The 18668-nt window shown below is 26.9% G+C and overlaps 1 protein-coding gene across 3 annotated transcripts in view; it reads right to left on the bottom strand.

Moving 5' to 3' along the window:
* Positions 1 to 3255: 3255 nt before the first annotated feature.
* The window catches only part of LOC126902756 (uncharacterized), a 27129-nt gene continuing 11716 nt past the window's right edge, over positions 3256 to 18668 (bottom strand). For 2 of the 3 annotated variants that reach the window (XM_050680364.1, XM_050680362.1), the window contains exons 3-4: positions 16570 to 16809; positions 15692 to 15837 (exon numbers count right to left, since the gene is read on the bottom strand). In XM_050680364.1, coding sequence (XP_050536321.1) covers positions 15764 to 15837; positions 16570 to 16809 — 314 coding nt within the window. In that variant the 3' untranslated portion in view covers positions 15692 to 15763. Of the gene's footprint in view, positions 3371 to 5156; positions 5397 to 15691; positions 15838 to 16569; positions 16810 to 18668 lie in introns of those variants that run through there. The other variant, XM_050680361.1, reaches the window with a different exon arrangement.

The raw sequence follows: 18668 nt of genomic DNA, 5'->3' as shown, positions 1-18668 counted from the left end.
CATCTTTCATTTGACATACTTTTTTTATTAAAATTGGACGATTTCTTCTTATATAAGGGGCATTCAAAACTTGAAACATTGTAATCAATGATTAAAAGTTATTAGGAAATGATGACTATTATTTCTATTTCAGTTATCTATTACGATAATATTAATCTTAAAAATTTCATTTTTTTCTATTTAATAATACCAGTTTCAAACTTGCAAGTTGAACTAGAAGTTATGGTAATAAATTCATTTTTTTATTAAAACTTTCACTTTAAAGGACAAAAAAAAGTAGGTTCAAAATGATTACTTTTAACATATTAAAAATCAAAATCAATAATAATATGAAAACAATTAATTTTAAAAATTATATAATGGATAATTAAAAGAATTACTAATCTGGGTATAATTAAGGAAATAGAAGTTGATGTTTCTTTTGTAATTATCCATCAATTTCTTAGAATTAAACACTATCTACAAATTTGCATCGAAGCGTTTCTTATGATAGTGATTTTAATCAAAATTTATCAAAAATCCCTTTATCATATATCATTTTTCTACCATTCCATTCAAATTCCGAAAGAATCATTATTTTTAACTAACCTTAAATTAAGCTAGGCGTGAAAAATCTGCTATGTGCAAAAAATGTAAATTAAAAATGTTTATCTTTGAATTAAAAAAATACGAAATAGCAGATTTTATTGTAGATTAAAAAATTTTGTATACCAAAATGCTCATATAACATTTAATTTAAGTTTATACTCACTATAATGCAAGTAACTTAGTTCATACGCCCACTTATTACATACATAAAATAAATGTATTATGTAAGTAGTATTCTATGTATAATAAATATATTTGCAGTCAATCAGAAATTTGTAAAATGCAGTTTAATAACGCCAAGGCCTATTATTCGTGTTACAAATTTTTTTTAAAACTGATACACGAGTCTTAAAACTCACAAAAAATGGTTTTAAATGATACAATATACTACGTATAAATAAATTCAGGACTGGTAAACTTTAATTTAATACTCAACATTTTTAATGATGACCTTTATTTTTTTGGCAAATAATTAATTTTTGGAGAAAGAATAATTAAATTATTAAAAAGACTACTACTACTAAAAAGATTTTGCAAAAAGATGTTGATCCGTCCTGTTGCCCACGAATATAATGTATACTGTGGACTCATATTCGTAACAAGAATGTTTTCTAATGTTACAAAATAAAACTCCACGTAAATTTCTGACAGATTTCCGATCAATAGATATTTTCTTTATATTTGCATTATTATTTACGTGTAAAAATGAACACAGTAATGTTAAAATTTAAGTCTCATCACCCGTCAATAATAACAATTATTTTACAAATTCAGATTAGCGACTGCTAAATGGTACCCCGGTTCGTCGATAACAAAGTATAAAAATAACTAGTTTTGATCGTTGGCAAGGTAGCAGTTGAAGGGTGAGGGTAATCGGTTTCCGTCATTCAACAAAAAATTCATCACGTTATAAATGCCACTAGGGACCGACGCATGTCGGTAGACAAAAAATTCATTATTTTGCATAAAAACTGTTTTGCGCGGGATTACTTTATTTGATATGTATCGATGCTAGAGTCCCAAATTTTTTACCAAATTATAAAGGAGAAAATTATCTGTGATCTAGCGTTTTTATAATTTTGATAACACAACTCTGAAGCTATTTATTAAACATTTAAAAAACCAAAAAATAGGAATGTTTAATAGTAAATATAAAGTACTAAAATTATGTTAACAAAAAAATAAAAACGCTATATCACAGATAATTTTGTCCTCTATAATTTGGCAAAAAATTTGGAACTCTAGCATTAATACAGATCAAATGAAGTAGTCCCCCATAAAACATGTTTAAAACCGTTTTTCATTCTCTGTATGGGCGTCCTCTTAACTAAAAAAAAAAAAAATTATTATTTTGAATACTTCTTGTGGGCAGGTAAAGGGTTAGATTTATAAAAAAAAACCAAATAATAGATAAAGACATACATCTATATAAAAAAAAAATTGTACTGATTTGGTCATTTTTAATAAAGTTTAAGAGTTAACAAAGTTATAAGTTTTATACACTGTACTACAAGGAACTTTCATCAGAAACAAAAATATAATATTCTAAATCAACATTTCGTGATGTTTTCAAATGTGCAATTAAACTATTTCTATCACTTTTAAGTTTTAATATTATTAAAAAATAGTATTTACATATAAAAAAATAATAATGAAGAACAAAAAATATTGTTTTAAATTAATATTGATTTTGATTATTAATAAGATAAAAATAAGGAAAATGATATATTTAACCAATTTTTTAAATTATTTAATGTTGATTGTTGTAAATGTTTATAATAAAAAAAATAATTTATTTTACCTTAACTTTTAGCTCCATTGGCAAGTTTGACATTGACGTCATTAAATTGAAAATTTTATGACAATTAAAAAAATTGTATCGTTAAGATTAATATGCAGTCAGAAAGTTTTATAATTATTATTTATTGTAAATTTATCAGAGTAACAAAAATTTTTTTGCATTTTTATGGTAATAGATAACTTAAATAGAAGGAACAGTAATAATTTCCTAGTAACTTTTGATGTTTGAGAAGGTTCTGCAATTAAAATATTTAGAACTTAATTAATTTTAATGATTTACTATAACTAAATGAACCAATCAAAACAAAATTGTTAAAAAGATTTATTTAATTGAGCGTATAATAAAATATGATTCTAATTGTAAAAATCCATTGTTAATTCAGGAGAAACTAACAATCATTTTTTTTAGAAATGTTTTATATAGCAACATGTTACCGTAACATTTGGAATATTATAGTCTAGTAGTAGCACACACAAATAGAATAAAAAACTTATTAAATTACAAAGTAAAATGATTTAATTTTGTAGTTGAAACCTATCATATCAAATTGTCATATCAAACTTAATTCGTCCATAAACACTTTATAACATTAAAAATGAATGTTTTTAATTGTCTGTACGGAGAACGTGGGATAAGTAACTGTTTAATTGATAAATTAGAATTTTTTTTCAATTTTTGAGCGTAATATCTTCAACTAGATACGAATTGTAGTCATAGTAATATTATTCGCATCAAAGCTAAGAAATAAAATTAATATAAAATATTAATTGGACCATATATGTATATGTCGAAACATACATTAGAATTTTTTCGTATAAATAAGTAACATAATATAATTGTAAATAATATTTGAAAAATGTTTTGTTTGTTTTTACAAATCATTCAAAATTCATTACAGACATGTAATATTAGAAAATAAATGTTTTGATGTTGATGGATTAACAACATTTTCAAAATCTGCCATAATATTATCAAACATATCTGAAATAAAATAAAATTGTAAAATTATTAACAGTAAGAGAGTTGCTTTTATTCCTAATAATAATTGAACAGAATTAAATAATATAAAAGTTACAATGGTATGTTAGCAAACATAAGATTTAATGAATATTCTATTTCGATCTCAGAGTGGACTATTTAATACGTTTACTTTTAACTATTTATATAATAACTGTTTATTTAGTATGAACGAGATAAAACTTAAAATTTTTAACTTAGTTTATAATACTTTATTTTGTAAACACATGTTTGCGTGGGCGTCATGCCGTCCTTTACGATGACGAGTTCATCGTTCGACTACTATAAAATATAAATATAGTTTAAAAAAACTAAAAAAACTCGCGTTTAAAGCACATCAAACTAAAAAGTTAAAAAAAAATTTTAAAATAAGCTTAAAATAATTATGAATAAAAAATACTAGTATTATTGTGATAAAAGAGTCGGGCGCTCAATATACGAAAAATATAGCACAAAGCACTCACGCTTTTATCACAATAATACTAGTATTTATTATTCATAATTATATTAAGCTTATTTTAAAAATTATTTTTAACTTTTGTGCGATGTGCTATAAAAGCGTGTTTTTTTAGTTTTCTTAAACTATATTTATTTTTTACTTTTTAGTTTCATGTTATGATAGTAGTTACTATCAATATTATGGTTATATAGGGTAACGGGAATACAGCGTTCGATTCCGGGGAGGGAATCTGAGAAACGGCTACCACATCCAAGGAAAGTCGCAGACGCGTAAACTACCCACTCCCGGAACATTGAGGTAGTGACGAAAAATGACGATACGAGAATCATTCTTTGTAATCGAAATGAATACACACTATATCTCTTTATGAGAATAAAGCGTGTTAATATACAGCGTGTTCAGTAAGTCAGGAAACGGGTTTCTATTGTTCTCATTGTTTCTAACAATTAAAACAATAGAAACCCGTTTCCTGACTTACTGAACACCCTGTATATTTTTAATAGTAATTAGAGTATATATATATATATATACACGTAAAGCAATTTAAGTACGTAAACGTATCATGCACTAGGTATAGCCTTGTTTTGTGGGCGGGGGAACGTTATACCTAATGTATAAACGGCGGCAGCGGCGGTAGGAATATATAAATATATATACGTTAGGCGCATTACACCGGACGGTATTGGTCATTCAAAATAAAAATTTGTTTATATATATATATAATTGATGTCACACACGCGTTTACGGGTACGAAAACCAAAAATATAAAATTATACAGGATTAGTGTTGTCGGCAATTGATGAGTGGGGTGGGGTGAATGCGTTACGACGTCTAGTCTAGACGACGGGAATAATAACATGTGCTGCGTGGAAAGTTACAAACACACATCACACATCAAACATCACACATACAAGTGAAACTAATATAAGCGTGTTAAAAATAGATCGAACATATCCATTGCAAGTTTTTAAATTTCAATACAATGTTTTTAATATTTTTGATTTGTAACACATTACAAGTATCTTATTTAAAATTCTTTTATTAAATTGTCATATTAATGCTTATTTAAGTAGCTTAAGATCCTTAATGAATTAAATCCAAAGTATTTATAATTATAAATTATTAATCTTTAAGATATAAATTAAATAATTTAAAAGTTATGAATATAAATATAAAAAATGATATAGAAATTACATAAAATTTGACCATTGTAACTGTTAAAAAATGATATAAGTATTTTTATAATTTAAAAAAAATGTATTTTAATTAAATTTTAATTTTAATGTATACCTTTATAATTGAATCTATCTCCAAAAGATGTATACTTATTGACAATTTGGTTAAGAATATTTCCAAGTAATTTTTTTTTAAAAAATATAATCTCCGAAGTACAGTAAGATACCCAGAGTACATTTACTATATTATTACATATTTTAGTACATTTATTAAAGCATGATTTAAACTGTGTTTCTTGTTTTTTAAAATGTATGTACACAAATTCTAATACTGCTTGAAGTTTAACATATTCATCTAAGGAAATACAATAAAATGTCGTTAATATAGAATATTAATCTGCCTGTAGGAATAATAGTAGAGCACCAAGAAATACTTTTTCGTTAACCATAATTTAATAATATTTAGTGGTCCACAATGTTTTGATAAATCTAATAATTTTTGGTTTACCAAATATTTTGAGTTATTTTAGGTTCGATGCGAAGCTGAGAGGGTATTATTTTACCATGATGTGTTTTTTTTTTTGTTTTATTTTCTCAACTCCCAATAGATCGATTTTGATGAAGAATATGTCAAAAAATGACAAATCGTATCTAGTTGAAGACATTACCCTTAAAAATTAAAAAATTTTCCCTCGTTCCCCGCAAATGGAATAAATATCCAAAAAATTTACAAATTTAAAAATCGGTAAATTTTGTCATTTTTTTCACTTTTTTTTCTTAAAACTTCCATAACTTTTTCAAAAATCAACAAATCAACATAATTTTTTTTACACTAAAACCTTAGATATTTTCCTTCCATTTGATTCCATTTTTTTTGAAAATTTAACACCTAACCTACTCACTGGAGGGGATTTAAAATAGCAACTTTTTTACAAAAACTAACTTTTTCAACTTAAATATTGAAAATGTTCCGGAAATACTGCGTCCTTAAGACATATATCAAATCAAAGGTAATGTCGTATACTATAACATGAAAAAAAAAAAAATTGTCCCGACGATCCATCATCTATGTTCAAATGGCTGTAAATGGCAAATTAAAAAAAAATTAACTAATAACTAATAATGTCTTTAACTATCATTTGGTACTATGCTCCGCCTAGCTTGGGTTCCGCCACAGACCAGGACAAACAAAAATTTTTCGACCTTCGCCAATAATTTTCCTGTAGTCTGGTGATTGAGTACTTTTGTTGAAAAAAAAATTTTTGAAAATCTGAGCACGCTAAGTAATTTTCCCAGAAAAACGGTTTTTTCTTGTTCTATTATCATTTGATATATTTTTTTTATAAATTTGACTCTACCTGCCTACAGGTAGGGATTCAAAATGACAACTTTTTTACAAAAAATTTACTTTTTCAACTTAACTTTTTAAAGTTTTTCAGAAAGTCTAACACTTTTATATATATCTTAAATTAAAGCTAATGTAATGTACTTTATTATGGAAAAAAAAAGTTTCAGACTTTATTTTGTCATCACGGTGAAAATGGCTACCAAATAATATTTTTGTTTGAAAATTCACAATTTTACTTTTTATATTTTTAACTTTATAATGCTATAATTTATTGAAAAGTGTATGGATCAACACAATTTTTTTATGAGAAATAATATTTTTTAATAATCCCTTTTTCATTTGATATACTTTATCATAATCAGGATATTAATAAGGAACTAGCCGATCATGTAGCTTTTGGAATAATCCACCAATTTTTTTAAAATTAAACACTATCTAAAGATTTGCATCGAAGCGTTTATTTTTGATAGTGATTTTAATCACTGTCAGATATCATTATACTTGATCGAACTATGCTACGTTACGACTGTGGCGTGACCCTCCTGAGCTGGGTTTTTTTTATATTGAAACCTTAAGTAATTTCCTTTCATTTGATATCATTTTTTTTGAAAATCTAACACTTATTCTACTCATTTTCAAAATTTCATTAAAAAATTTTGGTTTGTAAAAAAATGATTTCAACTACAAAATATTATTTTTAAAACGGTAACAAAAGCTTTTACTATTACTAAATGTATTTTAATTCATTTTTCTTGTACTTCTTTGAGCGCAAACACAGCTTATATTTATTAGTTTTATGTGTATTTATATTTATATAATCATTTTTCTGAATTGAATTTCTTTATTATTAATATTACAATATACTTAATTATTATGATACGAGTATATACACTTATTCATTCGTAGCAGTACATCGATTAACGATAGTCAATGTGTCCACATTACGACGCGATGTATTTATTATATGTTTTGTTCTTATTTGTTTCGTATCATCGAGTAGTGGAAATTCTAAATAGATTATTTATTTTTAAAACTTAATTGCACAGTCGGTGACAGATTGACACAATTCCAATTCTACAATATTATATCGATTATAACATAGAATTTACGATAAAACGATATTTTGAAAAAAAATAAAAGTCCAAAAAAAAATATAAAGTCGCGTGGGAGTCAATATGACCCATTTAAATTTTGATGGATATTTTAAGTCTTACACTTTTTTTCCGAAGGCGTTTATTTATGAAAATCGATTCAATATTACTATAAAAACCATCTAATAAATTTATATCTATGTACACCTTTTATGCAATAAAATACATCCGTTTTCATTTATGTGGAGGTGGCTAGACCCCCACGCGAATGTTTAAGGGTTAAAATAGCAGCTTTTTATTCAATTTAACTTTTGACAATGTTCCGGAAATACTGCGTCCTTTAACCATATACCAAATGAAAGCTTATATCATGTACAATAAAATGAAAAAAAAAAACCTAGCACAGTGGAATCACGGCACAGTGAGACGTGGGATAGTTGGGTCCAGTATAGATTTAATCTGACAGTGATTAAAATCATTATCGTTAGAAACGCTTCGATGCAAATCTGTAGATAGAATTTAATTCTGAGAAATTGGTGGACTTTACAAAAGAAAAATGAAATCCTATTTTCTTACGACTTATCGTTTATGTGCAATAAGCTGCCATAGTTAAAATATATGATATTTTTGTTTTAAAATGTTTGATTTTCGATTTTATATTTTTAAGTTTAAATTGCTATAACTTTTCAAATTATTATTGATTTTGATTTTTAATATGTTGAAAGAAATCATTTTGAACCTACTTTTTATTGTCCTTTAAAGTGAAAGTTTTAATAAAAAACAAAATGAATTTGCTACCATAACTTTTATTTCAACTTGCAAGTTTGAAATTGATATTATTAAATAGAAAAAAATGAAATTGTTAAGATTAATATGCAATCAGGAAATTTTATAATTACTATTTACAGTACATTTATCAGAAAAGTTCGATTTTTTTAAAAATTTTTTCGTAATAGATTACTTGAATAAAAATCATAGTAATCATTTCTAATTAACTTTTGGCGTTTAAAAAGATTCTACGATGGAAATATTCAGAATTTAATTAATTTTAATGATTTACTTTAACTAAAATAACCAATAAAAAAAAAGTTGTTAAAAAGATATACTCAATTGAGAGTGTTATAAAATTTGATTATAATAGTAAAAATCCATAGTTAAATTCTTGTGAAACTAAAAATCATTTTTTTTTTTAATTTATGATTTATATAGCAACATGTTTCAAAAAAATTTGGAATATTATAAACTGGTAGGAGCACACACAAATAGAGTTAAAAAATTAACAAATTACAAAGTAAAATTATTTTCTTTTGTTATTGAATATTTTTATCATATCAAATCTAATTCGACAATAAATACTTAGAATATTAGAAATTAAAGATTTTGATTGTTTATATGGAAAAAGCTGGTTAAACTACTTGTTATTTGATTAAGGGATTTTTTTAATTTTTAAGGGTAATATCTTCAACTTGATACGAATTGTAGTCATTTGATGTATCGTTGAAAAAGTAGGTCAAGTTTGAGCAAAGAAAATAATTGATAGTCACAAAAAAATATCTTCTCAGCTTAGCATCGAAGCTAAAACATAAAATATAGTAAAATAATTTTAAAATACAAAAATAAAAAATTTCTTCTCGCGAAAGGCGACTACAGTGATGGGATCCTTGATTTTTATTGAAGTTATTGAATCTAAATGAGATAAAAACCAAAGCAATTGAAAATTTATTCTAACTTAAAAAGAATTAAGAAAAAAATGCAAAAAATTCCTTGCCATAAGCGGGTTGGAATCTTGTACCCTAAGCGCGTAAAACACTAGTTACTTTTGGAATACTTTCAAAAATTAAATTGAAAATGTCCTAGTTTCAATATGCATGTTTAAAGTTTTGACCCCCTTGTTTAAAGTGGTATGATCTGATTTACAAAAAAAGTGTGTCAGATTAAAGGGATATTCATAAAAAAATAATAATATTGATCCATACATTATTCCAAAAGTTTGTAATATTATATTATTACTTATAATGTTAAAATATTATATTATGTTATCTTTTGTACATGTATGTCATATATTATGAATTCACAAGATCACCAAAACAGGGTTCCCTTATTTAAAACTTAAAATAATCAATAAATTAGGCAATTAAATCTGATTATCGTACAGATTCAAAGTCACGCCCATGTGTGGGTTTTCAATTAAGTCCAGCCAATCACATTTAACTATTAATTAAGATCTACAGTTTCTAAGATCACACTAGGGATCGATACACGACCCTCGTCTACTATAAAAACCCATTTTTTCCTATTAAAATCAGTTCTTTCGGCGATTTTAATTACACAAAATCTGTGACACTCTACTCAAGATTCTTGCTCTCTGGGACTTAGTCAATTTTTAATTTATTTGGACTTAATATATTTTTTTCAATTTTTAAAACACTTAGTCGTTTTTCTAATTAATTTGAACTTAGAATATTTTTCTTAAAAAAAAAACTAAATGACACTTAGAAATTTTAAAGTGAATTTTGTTTTGGTGAATCTTTTATTTTAAATTAATTTGTTCATTAAATAATAATGTTTTATTTTACCATGGAAATAAATGTCAATTAATTTTTTAAAACAAAAACATTTTTTTTTATATATAATAAAATCGAATCATCTCTAATTTTCTCAGTTAAGGATAAATATTTATTAATTGACTAAGTGTATTGCAACTCTATACTTATTGGGTAGCTAATCTTTTGTGGTTTAATGTCTTTGTTCTAACGAACATCGCGCCGGCAGACAGAGTAAAGGTTGCAATTAAAGATTTTTAAAGTTAGGTGTGTTAGGTTAGAATATATTTGTAAGCCTATGTGTATTGGGTAGCTAATCTTCTGTCGTTTAATGTCTTTGTTTTAACGAACATCGCGCCGGCAGACAGCACAGAGAAACTTACAAACATATGTTTTTAGTGTTTAATTTTTGTCTTGGTGATTATTGTGCCGCATCCTTTCAAGGTGCTTTATTTTAGCACCGGGACACATTGGACCACCACAATTCCGCCTTGCACAAATCTTTTATATAGATATAAATATTTCTGAATCTTGTTTTGGCCAGGCCAGAGGAAAATTTAAGAAATATTGGTGTCGATCTCACAATAAAATAAAATCTCTCAAACAATATACTCATTCTACAAAGTCAACTAAAATACATTATTTGATTATAATTATAAAAATATAGAGTGTATAGAATCTCTTGCATATAATAATACAGTCATAGATTTTGTGTAACGGTTTCGCATTATTTATAATTAAACGCTTTATTAACACCCTTATATTAGTTTCACCTGTATGTATGTATGTATGTATGTATGTATGTATGTATGTATGTATGTTTGTAACTCTCCAAACGCCACGCGTTATCGCATATTCCGTTGTCTAGACTAGACTGTTATACGCATTCACCCCTCCCCACGCCTCGCTCTCCATACGACGGTACACTATTCCTATAAAAATTTATTTTTAGTTATCGTACCCGTACACGCGTGCTTGTCATCAATATTATATATATGTAAACAAATTTTTATTTTGACTGACCAATAACGCCCGCGTCTAATGCGCCTTACGTATATATATATATATTCCTACCGCCGTTTATACCTCGGGTATAACGTTAGTCCGACCCGCCCGGCCATAAAACACAGCTATACTTAGTGCATGATACTTTTACGTAGTTAAGTCGCATTATTTGTATAAATATATATATTCTAATTACTATTAAAATTAATATATTAACACGATTTATTCTAATTAAGAGATATAAAGTATTCATTCCGATTACGAGGGATGATTTCCGTATCGTCATTTTTCGTCACTACCTCCACGTTCCGGGAGTGAGTAATTTACGCGCCTGCTGCTTTCCTTGGATGTGGTAGCCGTTTCTCAGACTCCCTCCCCAGAATCGAACCCTGATTTCCCGTTACCCGTAACAACCATGATATTGATAGTAACTACTATCATAACATGAAACTAAAAAGTAAAAAATAAATATAGTTTAAAAAACTAAAAAAACACGCTTTTAAAGTACATCGAACTAAAAAGTTAAAAATAATTTTTAAAATAATTATGAACAAAAAATACTAGTATTATTGTGATAAAAGCGTGGGTGCTTTGTGCCATATTTTTCGTATATTGAGCGCCCGACGCTTTTATCACAATAATACTAGTATTTTTTGTTCATAATTATTTTAAAAATTATTTTTAACTTTTTAGTTCGATGTACTTTAAAAGCGTGTTTTTTTAGTTTTTTAAACTATATTTATTTTTTACTTTTTAGTTTCATGTTATGATAGTAGTTACTATCAATATCATGGTTGTTACGGGTAACGGGAAATCAGGGTTCGATTCTGGGGAGGGAGTCTGAGAAACGGCTACCACATCCAAGGAAAGCAGCAGGCGCGTAAATTACTCACTCCCGGAACGTGGAGGTAGTGACGAAAAATGACGATACGGAAATCATCCCTCGTAATCGGAATGAATACTTTATATCTCTTAATTAGAATAAATCGTGTTAATATATTAATTTTAATAGTAATTAGAATATATATATTTATACAAATAATGCGACTTAACTACGTAAAAGTATCATGCACTAAGTATAGCTGNTAATTAAGAGATATAAAGTATTCATTCCGATTACGAGGGATGATTTCCGTATCGTCATTTTTCGTCACTACCTCCACGTTCCGGGAGTGAGTAATTTACGCGCCTGCTGCTTTCTTTGGACGTGGGAGCCGTTTCTTAGACTCCCTCCCCGGAATCGAACCCTGATTTCCCGTTACCCGTAAGAACCATGATATTGATAGTAACTACTATCATAACATGAAACTAAAAAGTAAAAAATAAATATAGTTTAAAAAACTAAAAAAAAACGCTTTTAAAACACATCGAACTAAAAAGTTAAAAATAATTTTTAAAATAAGTTTAAAATAATTATGAATAAAAAATACTAGTATTATTGTGATAAAAGCGTGGGTGCTTTGTGTCATATTTTTCGTATATTGAGCGCCCGACGCTTTTATTACAATAATACTAGTATTTTTTGTTCATAATTATTTTAAACTTATTTTAAAAATTATTTTTAACTTTTTAGTTCGACGTGCTTTAAAAGCGTGTTTTTTTAGTTTTTTAAACTATATTTATTAAACGGTCATATTTACTGTCTAATTCAAAGTGTACAACGTGTGAAATACAATGTGAACTCATAATCAACATTGGATTGTCTAAAATAAGCATTACACTACGTGGGATACAAGGTAAGTACAAATTTAAATTCCCGCTTTCAAATTATAAATACTCTATTGCGTAATAAACCATTAAGATAGGTAATAAAGTTTGGTAGGATAATTGACTTCATTTATTCAATATTGTTCAACCCCGAGATCAGTTCATTATTTTTGTCACAACGTTTGTGTGCATTTTTATTTATTTGATCATTACCCTCATGTATTTAAACTCCGTTTATTCACCCCTCTGAATTCTTCTTTATTCATATTATTATATTCTTTGCGCCCTTACATATCTTGCCACATTTAAACATGTGTTACTCCGCCATTTATTATCTTATTTAATAATTTTTATTATTATTCGACCATATATACGCTATATTATATCTTTAGTCTGACTAAGAATCAACCCTCAGATTTTCTTTTGGTATAATATAAGTATTCACACCTTCAATATTAAAATCCACATCACCACCATTTTTATCCTCCATTATTCATTCCCCATAAACCTACCTACCATTTACCTTACTATCTACCCATCCATTTAACCATATTATTTTAATTTTCTTTTCTTTTTTCTTTTTGGTTTATTACAAGTTATAGCAATATAAATTTAATAATATAAAATCGACAATTTTTTCACGGAAATCGTACGTTTTTCTTTAACTTTGATGTCCGTTTTTACCACGAAGACAAGTCCAGAAGTCAAATTGTTTTTTTCAAAATGAAGTATATTTCATAAGCTTTAATTTAAGGTACATATAAAAATATCAGTCTTTCCGCAACATTTTCATAAGTTAAGTTGAAAAAGTTCTACTTTCTATACGCATTTTTAAAGGTTTGCACCCCCCTGTATATAGGGAAATGCTCTGTTTTAAAAAAAAAAGTATGTCGAATGAATAAAGTATATAGGGTGATCAAAATCTAGTAAGACACTCATTTTCTCAGAAAATATTGAAAATTTTAAATTTTATTATAGAGAAAAAATATCAAGTTCAAAAAACTCTAAAATAATATGTAGTCAAACCATTATTTTTTTCGTCCCTTCAAGGATAAAAACCCTTATTTGTAATTTTCTTAAATGGAAACCCTTATTTTTAACTTTATAATATGATAGGAAAAAACAATTACAAACAATTTTATTCTTATAATTTTTATCCGATTAACCGTTCGTTCGTTACAGCTTGTTAAAGTTAAGTGAATTAAGGCCAAATTTCTATTGTCATTTTACTGTATTAAATACAGAAGTCATTATTTTTATTTGCTGTTGTATAAACTAAATTTTATTGATCAAGTAATGGCAGGTAAATTAGTTATAAAAATTTACTACGCACTAAATGAGTGATAACAATAATACATTCAAACCGGGTTTTCGGTGTATTATTAATATCTAACAAGTAAGTGTACATTTATTACTATGTTCTTACCACTTATATTACACACGTTTTATTTCTATTTATTTAATTCGTAATATATATTAATTAGCATAGAGGGAGATGCTGATGTGACAATTCTACTCATCTGTAGCCCGGAGCTACTGACGTCGACTGAACAAAGGGCAGTTGTGTTTGAGTGGTCGTTATAGACATAGTCTTCAATACTATTACTTTCGTCTTATTTATGTTATTTATAACTTAATTTATTTTATTCAACGACCCGTCTATCGCCAATTGTCATCATAGCCAACCAACTCCGTCTCACTTGGATATACCTACTAACCAACTATACTAGGATTCAGGTCAGACGCATTGTACATTACATATAACTTATATTTACTGAACATCTAGAATTTAACTTAACTTTATCGTTGACATAAAACAATAGTCTAATTTTTTTTAATAATCTATCCGCTGTAACTAAAGTACACGATTGCCTGTGTCTCCTTCAGGTAATTAAAACTAATTTAAGGATATAGAGACGATATTTGGGCAGACGTCGGGTAACTTCCGATTCTTGGTTTTGACCAAGATCGTCAACTATTAAACAAGTCCCTAACATATGGTAGAGGCGCCGGTCTTTGTATTTTAATCGAGTTCCGAGATATACTTTCTATTTTTTTTAAGGCACTCATATACGAAGTCGATTCCCCTAAAGTGTACACGAGTAACAGTTAGATTATTTAAGTAAAATTTTTTATTATTAATATAATAATTTTTTCTGGAATGTCAATTGCTGTTTAAGCGTAATAATAATTTCTACCATTTTGGTTTTATATATATATATATATATATAAGTGTATAATTTATAAAAATATGCAAAATTTATTCAAACCATTATCATATTCGGGAGATGTGGAAACAGATATAGATAAATGTCTTAAGTATTTCGATCGCGTAGCTAAAGCAAATGAATGGGATGATAATAAAAAACTTTCTATGTTAGCCTTATATTTACAGGATCATACACTTAAAATATTTGAATTTATAGAATATCGATCGACAAATTTAACTGGCATTAATTAATTTTAACTCTTACAATAATTAAGCCCCCAACACTAAGTCTATGGTTTTGTAAGACTAAAAGATCTAAAAAATGTACCTAAGATATCTATAAAAAAAATATATAATCATTTGGTTATTTTTAAAAAAGTTATGGCAATTTTAAGAAAAAAAAATTGAAAAAATGTCGAAAATTAGCGATTTTTAAATTTGTAATTTTTTGAGGGATTCCCCCGTTTACGGGAAACGAGAGAATTTTTTTCAAATTTTAAAGGTAATGTCTTCAACTAGATACGATTCGTGATCTTTTGACATATTCTTCATCAAAATCGATCTAGTGAGAGTTGAGAAAATGTGGTAACAGACACAAAAAAAAATACATCATAGTAAAATTAATAACTTCTTAGCTTTGTATCGAAGATAAGAAATAAAATTAATATAAAATATTAATTGGACTATATATGTAAATGTCGAAATATACATTATAACTTTTTCGTAATAATAAGTAACAAAATATAATTATAAATAATATTTGAAAAATATTTTGTTTATTTTTACAAATCATTCAAAAATCATTACAGACGTGTAAAATTAGAAAACAAATCCATTTAATTTCTTCGATTTAATAATTACTGGAAAATCCATCATAATTTTACTAAACATATCTGAAATATAATAAAATTGTACAATTATTAAAAGTATGGGAGTTGCTTTATTCCTGAAAATAATTGAATAGAATTAAATAATATAAAAGTTACATTGGTATGTTAGCAAACATAAGATTTAAAGAATATCCTGTTTCGATCTCAGAGTGGACTATATAATACGTTTACTTTTAACTACTTATTTAGTAAGAACGAGATAAAATTTAAAATTTTAACTTAGTTTATAATACTTTATTTTGTATACACATGTTGGCGTGGGCGTCGTGCCGTCCTTTACGATGACGAGTTCATCGTTGGACTACTATAAAATACAATAAAAGAAATCGGTACGCACCGAGTAAACGCGCTTATCTCATACAATAATAACTTACATACAAAAGAAAAATTGGATCGAACATATCCATTACAAGTTATTAAATGTTAATACATGTTTTTGATATTTTTGATTTGTAATACATTACAAGTATCTTATATAAATTCTTTTATTAAATTGTCATATTAATGCCTATTTAATTAGCTTAAGATCCTTAATGAATTAAATTCTAAGTAATTATAATTATAAATTAATATATAAGATATAGTTTAAATAATTTAAAAAATATGAATATAAATATAAAAAATGGTATAGAAATTACATGAAATTTGACCATTGTAACTGTTAAAAAATGTAATAGATATTTTTATAATTTAAAAAAAAATTTATTTTAATTAAATTTTAATTTCAAAGTATACCTTCATAATTGAATTTATATCCAGCAGTTGTATACTTATTGACAATCTTCTTAAGAATATTTCCAAGTAATTTTTTTTTAAACAATATATTTCCCGAAGTACAAAAAGATACCCAGCATACATTTACTATATTATTACATATTTTAGGACAAAGAACAAAGCATGATTTAAGCAGTTCCTCCTGTTCTTTAAAATAAATATACAAAAATTGTAATACTGCTTCAAGTTCAATATATTCATCTAAGGAAATACCAAAAAATGTCGTTAATATAGAATATTAATCAGCCTGTAAGAATAGTAGAGCACCAAGAAATACTGTTTCGTTAACCATAATCTAAAAATTTATATTAGTCCACAATGTTTTGATAAATCTAATAATTATTGGTTTACTAAATATTTTGGATTATTTTAGCTTCGATGCGAAGCTGATGGTATTAATTTTACCATGTGTTTTTTTTTATATCTGTTACCCCTTTTTCTCAGTTCTCACTGAACCGATTTCTTTCAACAGTATGTCAAAAGATCACAAATCGTATCTAGTCGAAGACATTACCCTCAAAAATTGAAAAAAATGGCCTCGTTCCCCGTAAATGGGGGAAACCTCCAAAAAAATTACAAATTTAAAAATCGCTAATTTTCGAAATTTTTTCAATTTTTTTTACTTAAAAATACTTAAAAACTTTTTTAGAAATGAATATATCACTATAGTTTTTTTTACATAGATGCATGATATTATTACCTTTTATTTGGTATATTTTTTTTATAAATTTAACCCTTAACCAGCAAACAGGGGGGGATTCAAAATTACAACTTTTTCACAAAAATTAATTTTTTCAACTTGACTTTTGAAAATGTTCCGGAAAGTCAGACACTTTTATATATATCTTAAATTAAAGCTAATGTAATGAACTTTATTATGAAAAAAAAATATTTCGGACTTTGTTTTATCTTCAGGGTGAAAATAGCTACCGAATGCTATTTTTGTGTGAAAATTTTCGATTTTGTATTTTACATTTTTAACTTTATTATGCTATAACTTTTTTAAAAATGTATGGATCATTACAATTTTTTTTATGATAAGTAGTATTTATATAAATCTTTCATTCGACATACTGTTTTTTTAAATCGGACCATTATCCTATAAACGAGGGGGGTTCAAATCTAAATAATGCATGTAGTAAGTAGAACTTTTTCAACTTAACTATTGAAAGTGTTCCGGAAAGTCTGACACTTTTATTCATATCTTAAATTAAAGCTAATGTAATATACTTTATCATGGAAAAAAAAATTTCGGACTTTATTTTATCTTCACGGTGAAAATGGCTACCAAATGCTATTTTTGTGTGAAAATTTTCAATTTTATTTATTACATTTTTAACATTATAATGCTATAATTTATTGAAAAGTGTATGGATCAACACAATTTTTTTATGAGAAATAATATTTTTTAATAATCCCTTTTCATTTGACATAATTTATCTTAATCAGGATATTAAAAAGGAACTAGTAGATCATGTAGCTTTTGGAATAATCCACCAATTTTTTAAAATTAAACACTATCTAAAGATTTGTATCGAAGCGTTTTTAACACGCTTATATTAGTTTCACATGTATGTTGTTTGTATTTTTTTTGTATGTTATAAGTTTGTAACTCCACGCGGCACGTGTTATTATGTCGCGTATCCCGTCGTGTATGACCTTGAGACTATACTGTTGTAACGCATTCGCCCCACCCCGCTCACCACTCGTAGAGAACAATATTTTCCAACCCGTAGACGCGCGCTTATCATCAATTATATATTTATATATAACAAATTTTTATTGTAATTGACACAGCCCCGCGTCGTTTTACGCCGCGGTGCAAAGTCCAGCAAGTACCGCACGGCCGACGACGTCCCGCCGCTATACCGTAGTCTTCTTCCCATTGTCAAAATAACATCGTCAACAAACTGATCCACACTCGCGCACCGTCGTCATCTACGCTGCTAACCTATTGACGCCCGAGGATCACGCCGGACATCGCGTCTTCGACGCCAGCAAAAGTGCCGCGATATTATGCGAAGATTATATATTCCTACCGCCACCGCTAATATTAATAT

This window comes from Daktulosphaira vitifoliae, unplaced genomic scaffold (assembly GCF_025091365.1).
Source record: "Daktulosphaira vitifoliae isolate Bord-2020 unplaced genomic scaffold, ASM2509136v1 Scaffold_3, whole genome shotgun sequence".
Lineage (NCBI taxonomy): Eukaryota > Metazoa > Arthropoda > Insecta > Hemiptera > Phylloxeridae > Daktulosphaira > Daktulosphaira vitifoliae.
Note: the sequence above shows the minus strand (reverse complement) of the source record. Positions and strands in the feature narration are given on the sequence as shown.